The following is a 10,426-nucleotide window of genomic DNA, read 5'->3' on the forward strand; positions in this document are numbered from 1 at the left end:
GCAGATTATATAGTCTAGAGAAGTCACGTTTTGCTCTTGGATTATGTAATTTAGAACTTTTTATTTCAGATTTTGTAATGCAAAAGTAACTTTTTACACAAAGAAAACTTTTAATTTGAGCTCAGAAAAATATGTTAAACATTTTTGGAGAAAAAAGAATTCTTCATTAAGAATATGTTAGTAGAAGTGAAGATATTGGATTAGGATTTATGATTAATTTAAACTTTTGATATAATATATGAAATAATGTATTAAAATACAAATATTTAATGGGATTTTCTCAAGTATGCAGGAGTTGATATCTTATAGTGTATCGTCAAACCTTTTTAAAATAAATTTAAGGGTTAAATATGTTTTTATCCCTTAATTTTCAGTGAAAATTGGAATTAGTCTCTTTTCAAAAATTTTGCTTAATTTAGTCCCCAACTTTAGAAATGTATGAATTTAGTTATTTTAACAAAAATTTATTAACTTTATTTGATGTTTCAAATGCGTTTCTGAGTTAAGATTGAAACAAAAATGTGCCAAATAGTGTAAACAACCCAAATGCTATTATAAAACGTGAAACATCAAATAAACTTAACAAAATTTAATTAAAAGAACTAAAATAATACATTTCTATAATTGAGAGACTAAATTAGGCTAAAGTTTTGAGGAGAGACTAATTCCAATTTTCACTTAAAGTTAAGAGACAAAAACATATTTAACCCTAAATTTAATTGAATACCAAATGAAACAAAACTGTAAAACAATAGGTAATAAACTATTTTCAATGCAGTGCCGGTGTTACCACGTGGCAGCAGGTAATCTATTCATTACCGCTTCTCATAATTTTTCCACCAATTCTGTCATAAGATGGCAAATAGGCTAACAATATGCTTAATGGCCAAAACATCCTTTTGCGCATAGCTCTTCACTTAAACTTGTCTTTACTTCTTATTTCATTTCTAAATCCGTTGAAACAATATTAAAGTTATGGTGGTTTGAAACGCGTTTGTTGATCATGGGTGAACTTAAAATTACTAAGCTTGATCATATTTATGTTTTTGGTAAGTAACAATTTTGTAATTCACGTTGATGAATGAATTGAGTTAATTAAGAATGTTTTGTTAATTTAATTATTATTATATATGTAGTATAGAGAGGATTTAAGTAGATCGGGGTTACGAAGAGGAAGGTCGGGATTGAGCTTATACCGATAGGGAAAGACACAGACATAGGGGATAAATGGTTGACTTGTATAATAGAGCGGGAGAAAGGTCAGAAAGGTCCGGTGGATCGGGAAATATGCAGGGAAGATCGGGGTATGGGTTGCCTCGAAAAGGAACTATAGTGATTGCTAAGTTAGTGGAGATAGTTTGCGGATTCAGCGGAGCAAATAGCGGACTAAGAGTCTAGGAAGTGGGAAGTGGTTGCGGTTACAGTTACGACTAATAAGCTAAGTTGTTGGAGGGATTTACGGAGCACATGACTTGGCACAACGTGGCTCCGATTATGGTGGGTATATTTCTCTATAAATAGAACAAGCATAGCTCAGGTAAAAGGTTAGATTGACTTTCTGAATATTATTATCGTGGTAATTCTGCTAACTTGAGCGTTGGAGTGCTAACTTGTAGGTACTCACCGTTCGGTTTTAAGATTACTACGAAGAAGAATCCGAAGTGAGAAGAAGAGCCACAGTGATCAACTGTTATCTCGTTTCCATCCGAAACATTTTGGCGCCCACCGTGGGGCGAGATAGTTACAAGCCTTTATACGATCACAATGGCAGGAGACCTTTCGCTACAGCTACTTCAAGAAATGCAACGTCAAATGCAAGAAATGAGAGCTGAAATCGCTGCAATACGGGCTGAACGAGTTCAGAACAGAGTACCTGCTCACTCTGTTCAGCTAGAAACAGTGAACATCTAAAGCGAGGAGAGTGGTCATCGGGCCACCGGGGAAGAAGGGATGAGGAGAAACGATAATGCCCGGAGAGTGGATGAGCAAGGCGAGCGTGAAAGAGAAGGTGGTAGGAGGATAGACGCAAGAGATAGAGAAGAGTAGGAGGGAAATCAAAACAGACTGAATAGGCCAAGGGGTGGGGAGAATGGCCTAAATGTAAGCCGGAGAAACGGTGTTGGGGGTGAAAACAGTGGAGCCAATTTCAATGGCCATAATGACGGTCATCGAAATGTATCCGGCGAACGGGTTCCAACCATCGCCGATCGGGAGATTGGGACACCTGGTCAAGCAGAAGGCCTGCATCCATTCACAGCATGTGTAATGAGAACGGGCATGCCAGAAAATAAGGTGTTGCCTGCAATGAAAAGATATGGGGGTTCTACAGATCCTATTAAGCACCTCCGATCCTTCATCGACGCTATGGCGGTATATTCTTCGGATGAAATGGTATGGTGTAGAGTCTTTTCTTTATCATTGAAAGGAGAGGCTCTAGATTGGTTTCACTCGCTGGCACCCCGAACGATAGATTCTTTTGCCACTATCAGAAGGCTATTCAGCCAACAATACATATCAAGTAAAGCACCTGGAATGACGTACACAGCCCTGATGAGAATCAGGCAAGGAAGAGAGGAGACGCTCAAAGGGTTCACGGAGAGATTTAATCGGATGGCCCGACAGGTGAGAAATGTTGATCAAAGATTGATAGTCAGTGCCTTGACTACCGCCTTAAGGCCTAGACCTTTTGTGGACTACTTATACGCAGAAGAACCGCAAAGCATGGCCGATTTGCAGCATAAATTAGCAAGCTTTATCCGAATTGAAGAAGGAAAAACTCACTATAAAGGCCATGATAATGAACCAAGAGAGCAGATGAGAAGAGAGGGACTGAGTAGAGGGACGCAAAGAAAGGAGGAACGACCGGTCGGGCACAGAAGGACAGATCCTCCCAGGATGTTGCAGAACGTGCATCACACACCTCTCAATGCTCCTCGCGCCAGAGTAATGGAAGAAGCTTTGAGAGCCGATTTGTTAAAAGTGGTCCGTGCTCCTACGCCTTTAGGAGCCAATCAAAACAAGTATTGCAAGTATCACCAAAACAGAGGACACACTACAGAAGATTGCAATACCTTAAAAGATAAGTTAGAAAGCTTGATCCAGGCCGGACATTTACAAAAGTTNGTGCAACNCCATCAGGCGTCAGTACCGATCACCACTAGTCATAAAAAAACCAAGAGTAGACACGATCGAAGTAGGAGCAGAAGCCGGAGTAGGGAAAGAGTCACAAGGGGCATTATAAACACCATTTCTGGTGGGTTCCCAGGCGGAGGCCCATCGATATCGGCCCGAAAGAGGCATATATGAAGTTTACATCATGTAAACCAAATAGGAGCCGAACGGAAATCTATGCCTATAATTTCCTTTTCGGACGAAGACTTTCATGCCCTTGATCCCGATCAGGACGATCCAATGGTGATAGTGGCAATGATCGCTCGGTATCAAGTGGGAAAAGTGCTGATTGATCAAGGGAGCTCAACAAATATCCTATATTGGAAAACATTCGAACAGATGGATATACCAGAAGGGGCCATTCAACCTTTTCATGAGCAAATTGTAGGCTTCGCAGGAGAACGGGTGGATACCAGGGGGTATGTGGAACTTAAAGTCAGTTTGGGGTTAGAAAAAGATGCAAAGGAGCTGCAGGTCCGTTTCTTACTGGTAGAGGCGGATACGTCATACAACGCACTTCTGGGACGACCCTGCTTGAATGAATTTGGGGCGATTGTGTCAACACCACATTTGGTATTGAAATATCCGGATGATCGGGGAAAGGTGTGTACCGTCCGTGCCAATCAGAAAATGGCAAGGGAGTGCTGTGCAGCCGGACTCAAAGTAAGACAACGACTCCTGACGAAACCGGAGGATCGATCGGTAATAGCGGTGGCCGATTTAGACCCAAGATTAAACATGGACGACCGGTTGGAACCCATGGGTGAAACTCAACCGATCAGTCTAGGAGACGAACCAGACAGGCACACAACGATCGGGAAGAGTCTAAGTGAAGAACAAGTGGAGGAGGTGAGCAGAATTCTGTTTAAGAATAAGGACCTATTTGCATGGATACCATCTGATATGCCGGGAATACACCCTGATATTATCTCACACAAACTATCAGTATTTCGCGATGCTTGACTGGTCGCACAAAAGAAAAGGAGATTGGGTCCTGAAAAGAGACAAGCGGTAGATGAAGAAGTACAAAAGTTGCTAGATGCGGGATTCGTCCGGGAAGTAAAATATACTACCTGGTTGGCCAATGTAGTTTTGGTCAAAAAGTCTAAATGGCAAATGGAGGATGTGCACAGATTTCACCGATCTGAATAAAGCCTGCCCCAAGGACACTTATCCTCTCCCTAACATTGACGGTCTGGTTGACGGGGTATCTGGTTACAAATTACTGAGGTTTTTGGACGCTTATTCAGGGTACAATCAAATACCGATGTACTCTCCTGACAGAGAAAAAACTGCATTCATTACCGAACGAGGTACATACTGCTATAATGTAATGCCGTTCGGTCTGAAGAATGCTGGAGCTACTTATCAGAGGCTTATGGATAAGGTGTTTGAGAATCAAATAGGACGATGTATGGAGGTATATGTTAATGATATGGTTATACGTAGCCATTCTTTGGAAGATCACATCAAAGATCTAGAGGAGGTACTGGGACAAGTCAGAAAATATGGGATGAGGTTGAATCCTGCTAAATGCACGTTCGGAGTCAACACAGGTCGATTTTTGGGGTTCATGCTGACCGATAGGGGAATAAAAGCGAATCCCGATAAATGTAAGGCCATTCTGGAAATGCGAAGCCCGAACAATTTAAAAGAAATACAGTGCCTGGTCGGTCGGCTGACATCTTTATCGCGATTCATCCCGAAGTTAGCCGAGAAGATCAAACCCATTTTAAAACTCATGTGAAAAAACACTCCCGAAGGATGGAATGGGGAGTGCGAAGAAGCTTTCAAGGGAGTTAAGGAAATCCTGACCATCCCACCCGTCATGGGAAGACCTGATCCTAGTCACGCGTTGCACATCTTCCTGGCAGTGACTGATGCCGCCATTAGCGCAGCTCTGATCCAAGAAGAACCTCAGTTCAAGTTGGTTTACTTTGTTAGTAGAAGCCTGAAAGACACAGAGATCCGGTACCAAAAATTAGAGAAGGTAGCCTTATCTCTTTTATATGTCGCCCGGCGTCTTCGGCCCTATTTCCAAGGATATCAAGTGATAGTCCGAACGGACTATCCAATAGCTAAAATCTTACGCAAGCCAGATTTAGCTGGGAGGATGATAGGGTGGTCCGTTGAATTATCCGAGTTTGGATTACAGTATGAACCTAGAGGCTTGGTAAAGGAACAACACTTAGCCGAATTTGCAGTCGAACTACAATATACAATACTCACGCATGCCTGGAAACTTTATGTGGACGGATCAGCATGCAAAGCGGGAGGAGGAGCGGGAATCGTATTGGTAGGACCGAACGATATGGTTGTTGAGCAATCTATCATCTTTAAGTTCAAGGCAAGTAATAATCAGACCAAATACGAAGCATTAATCGCAGGAATGGAACTCGCTCGGGACGTTGGCGCAGACAGTTTGGCATGTTACACTGATTCGCAAGTAGTAGAGGGGCACATGAACGGTAATTACCAGGTGAAAGACGATTATTTACTGCGATATTTTCATAGAGCGAAGCAATTACAAACATGCTTCAGTGAATTCACAATCACTCATGTGCCACGAGAGCAGAACACACATGCCGATCGGTTATCCAAGTTGGCCCATGGAAAAGAAAAAGGGGTTTTAAGTTCAGTCATCCGACAGGTATTATCTGAACCGACTATAGGCAGTTATGCTATTTCTTCTCATACCGATGTGGATAGGCAGACTTGTTGGAAAGATGAAATTATCCGACTCATACGACGACAGGACGAGGGGCATAATCTACAGGCAGACGAAACAAAGAAAATTTCCCGATATTGTTTGATCGGGGACGATTTATACCGAAGGGGGTATGTTACCCCCATCATGAAATGTTTATCTATGGAAGAAGCAAGTTACGTCTTGCGTGAACTACATCATGGCATATGCGGCAGGCATACAGGGGGCGGGCACTGAAAGCACGCGTTCTGAGGGCTGGATTCTTTTGGCCTACGTTAGAACAAGATTGTTTATCCTTTTCACAAAAATGCATATCATGCCAGAAGCACGACAACGTCTTTCACGCCCCGGCGTCAAAATTGCATAACATATTCGCCCCTTGGCCGTTCGCCTAGTGGGGTATGGATATAGTAGGACCATTCCCGCTCAGTCGATCTCAAAAGAAGTTCCTCCTGGTTGCTGTAGATTATTTCACCAAATGGGTCGAGGCCGAACCACTGGCCAGAATTTCGACCGCACAGGTCAAACGATTTATATGGCGTCTCATATGCAGATTTGGCCTGCCGAAGACGATAATAACAGACAATGGAAGGCAATTTATAGACAAACGATTACAAAGCTTTTATAAGGAGTTATGCATCACAAATATCACAAGTTTGGTGGAACATCCCCAAACGAATGGGCAGGCTGAAGCAGCAAATAAAATCATTGTCAATGAATTGAAGAAACGCTTGGGCGAAGCTAAAGGAGGATGGGTAGATGAGATCGATCATGTTTTGTGGGGGTATCGTTGTTCCCCGCATGGTTCAACGGGGGAGTCGCCGTTCAATCTGACCTATGGAACAGACGCCATGCTACCTGTGGAGGTTGGCGAACCGACCGTTAGACGACAACTGTCGGACATGACGATCAATAACGAACAACTCAGAAGTAATTTGGATGTAATAGACGAACGACGTCATGTAGCAGCTATAAAAAATGAAGCATACAAGAGATTGGTAGCCCGAAGGTATAATACTAAGGTCAAACCCCGACGGTTCGTAGAAGGAGATCTGGTTTGGCGTAAGACAACAGACGCAAGGAAAGTTCCTACTGAAGGGAAGCTAGCAGCAAACTGGGATGGACCGTTCAGGAAAAAAGAAGACTTGAACAATGAAGCTTATTGTTTGGAATACTTAACCGGCGATAGCATACCAAACACCTGGAACGCGTCTCATCTGAAATTTTACTTTAGTTAATTCAAAACTCTATTGGTTATGGAAAATAAGGCGAGGTGGTCGTATGCACTCACCTGTCCCTGCTATTTGCAATACTTTATGAATAAATTCATGTCACTCTTGTAACCCGATCGGTGCTATCCTTTTATTTAATTTTCTCAGTGTCACATGTTATCATTATTATCGGTGAATAAGGTGATACCTATCGGGCAAGGGGAATAAGGAGCTCATGATCTTTTTTGATCGAGGTGCTCATTCCTATACGTTTTCATTATTGGTGCATAAGGTGATGCCTATCGGGCAAGGGGAATAAGGAGCTCATTATCTTTTTGATTGAGTTACTCATTCATATACGTTGTCATTATTATTGGTGAATAAGGTGATACCTAGCGGGTAAGGGAAGTAAGAGCTTATTATCTTTTCAATCATGTTAATCATTTCCTTGTGATACTCTTATTATCGGTGAACAGGGTGATACCTATCGACGATAAAGAATTTACTATCTTTTCCAGACAAATGGTTCATTCTGTTATGCTTCATTTGTATTTCTGTATCTAAGAAATACCTATCATAATGAATGCAATTAATTATCCGATCGGAAACGATACTCTTAACGTTTTTCGTAGGATAACGACGGTCATTATATTTTTATGCAGAATAAGGAAGTCATTAACTACTCAAATAGTAACGTGCTACGAAGATAATACTAAAAATGTTCATACAACATTTAACATAACAAATATAATACTAGTTGTTCAAAAGACACTAACGTTCTTATATAACTACTATTATTAAACATCATTCAACTTTTGTTAGCAGGACCGGTAGTCTTGGAGGCCAGATCGGTAGCAGTCAGCACTTGATCGTCTACCACTGTTTCTGTGTTTTCAGTATTTGTCGCGACTTGGCTGCCCAGATCAATCAATTTCCCATCAACGACCACCTTCATGATGTCAAAACTTGGGTCGGATAAAGGGGTCTTGAAGAAATGGTGACATTGAGCAATTCCTTGCTCAAATCCTAGTTCCCTTTCTAGGCATACTTGATCTCCCAACCAGGCCGTTTCCGCAGCCAAATTATCTCGCTCAACGATCAGGTTATCCCTTTCTTTAGTCAAGTCTTTGATTTTGCTGGTCAATTCCAGAACGTTGTTGTTCAGAGTGTCTAGGGAAGCTTTAAGACTGACCACCTCTTCTTGAGACTCCTTCAGTTGCTCCGCCGCTTTCACTCGATCATCCTCGGTTGCTTTAGTCAATTCTTCAACACGAAGCGTTAAAGCAATGTTCTTCTTCTTGAAATCTGCCAACTCACTCATGGCCATTTCCAGCTCATTCACCAACAAAGGTTTGGTTGTTCCAGCGGAATAATTCAAACAAATGCTCGCTCGAGCTATCAACTCGTACGCCATGTTGATGGATTCACTGGGCGTCATGTCCTTGAATGGCTTCCTTTCCTTCGGTGTGAGGTTGAATTGCAACCGATCCGATATGTGAACGTTCGGGTCTAGTGGCTCGGTCAATAGTGGCACGCACACTTTTTGTTTTTTGGGTGGAGAAGGCGTTTTCTCTGTTTTTCTTTTCGGTTTACCCCTGGTAGTATGGGACTTGGCAGCTTTAGTCTCAACCACATCGTCTACCGAATCAGTGATTTTCAAAGCTGGATTAACTGTAGGAGTAGATTTTGCTGGTGAAGCAGGAGATGAAGAACTCTCAGCAATTTTCTTCAACTTCTTCTGAGCCATCAATCGAGCAAAGGCAGCGTGCTGATCCATTCCTTCAAATAGTTCTGCAAATAGAGGGTAAATTTAGGCAAGTCAATAATGATAGACGATCGGTAAACAGTAGGAGGCAAGACATACCTAACACTGTAGTTTGTAACTCATCGGTGCCAAGAAGTTTTATCAACATGCGGGATGACGTCTTGCGGGGTAACTGATCGATCTTATTAACAATCTTCAACTCATCCTCAATCATATCTGTTGTTGGCCATGATTCTAACCGGGTAGGCTCTTCGGTCCAATATAAAAGAAATTTTGGTTCACCATTGTTCAGAAAATATTTTGGCCGACCTGGTTCCCGAATGGCTATTTTACAATAATTGGCCTTAAAATCTTTGTATGAAGAGTTAAAAGAAGTGAATAGCTGTTTATCTTTGGCCGGAAGGAGGGAAATCCAAGACCTACTGGAGTTAGGAAAGACGCGGAAGAAATGCAAAAAAGACTTAGGGGTGGGGTCAAGTTGCAGACCGGTGCATAACACCTGGAAGGCTTGCATGCAAGCCCACCCGTTGGGGTGAAGTTGGGCGGGGCATATATTCAAGTATTTTAATACTCCCATTTGGAATTCAGTAAAGGGAAGTCTTACGCCTAGATCTTTGAACAGTGTTATATATACATAGAAAAAATCTAAACAGTACACTTCCCGACCGTGACATGCTCTTTCATTCGAACGACGCACTACTAGTGTATAATCATCAACCTCCCTAAAGTCAGACAGGATATATACCTTTTGCAATAGATGCCTTATGGTAGCTCTACGAATATAATACGTAAGATAGGTTTGTACCTCATGAGGAGCCCATTCGTACCCTTCTACCCTGGGTGGCGCTACAATAGATGTCCAGGTACGAGAATCGTCAATATTGAATTCCACATAAAAGTGACCGGACGAGTTACTAGAATCACTGGAATTACTAGACGATGACTTTAATGACGAGGTGACCCTACGATCAGTACCCCCCGGACGGTCATCACCAGATTCCTCAGTTGATGAAGAAGAGGAAGACATTACCTTGTTTCGAGTGATGATCGGCACTCTCAATAACTCGTTCAGTATTCAAGACTGAGGGAACTATGCAGAGTGAAAGTGATAGTGGTCCCTCCCCCCTATTTATAGCCGCAATAAACGGTTTCACATCCTCATCTCTACCGTCCATTTCCTTTTAATCTGACGTTCCAGATTTGGCGCCTGTTCACGTCCATCGTGATGACGTCAGGGTTTAATCTTAGCCATTCCTCATTATTCATCCTACGGTCGAAGACGAAACGTCTTTTCAAGATTTAAAACTGTTCATCCGTTATATCTCTTCAACCAGGGGTCTTATTTATTAAGAAACCCTTACACTCTTATCATCGTTAAGGGCTTGGGGGGCTTATGTAGTATAGAGAGGATTTAAGTAGATCGGGGTTATGAAGAGGAAGGTCGGGATTGAGCTTATACCGATAGGGAAAGACACAAACATAGGGGATAAATGGTTGACTTGTATAATAGAGCGGGAGAAAGGTCAGAAAGGTCCGGTGGATCGGGAAATATGCAGGGAAGATCGGGGTATG

The 10,426-nt window shown here is 42.1% G+C and overlaps 2 protein-coding genes across 2 annotated transcripts; both read left to right on the forward strand.

The window, feature by feature from the left end:
• Nucleotides 1-1,950: 1,950 nt before the first annotated feature.
• LOC106759998 lies at nucleotides 1,951-3,306 on the forward strand. Its single transcript, XM_014643432.1, has 2 exons — nucleotides 1,951-2,042; nucleotides 2,136-3,306. Exons 1-2 carry the CDS (start codon nucleotides 1,951-1,953, stop codon nucleotides 3,304-3,306), a joined length of 1,263 nt encoding a protein of 420 aa, XP_014498918.1.
• Nucleotides 3,307-4,999: 1,693 nt separating this feature from the next.
• Nucleotides 5,000-6,115, forward strand: LOC106760004. The gene has a single exon (XM_014643446.1). It carries the CDS (start codon nucleotides 5,000-5,002, stop codon nucleotides 6,113-6,115), a length of 1,116 nt encoding a protein of 371 aa, XP_014498932.1.
• The last annotated feature ends 4,311 nt before the right edge of the window (nucleotides 6,116-10,426 follow it).

The sequence above is a fragment of the Vigna radiata genome, chromosome 1 (genome assembly GCF_000741045.1).
Source record: "Vigna radiata var. radiata cultivar VC1973A chromosome 1, Vradiata_ver6, whole genome shotgun sequence".
Taxonomy (NCBI): domain Eukaryota; kingdom Viridiplantae; phylum Streptophyta; class Magnoliopsida; order Fabales; family Fabaceae; genus Vigna; species Vigna radiata.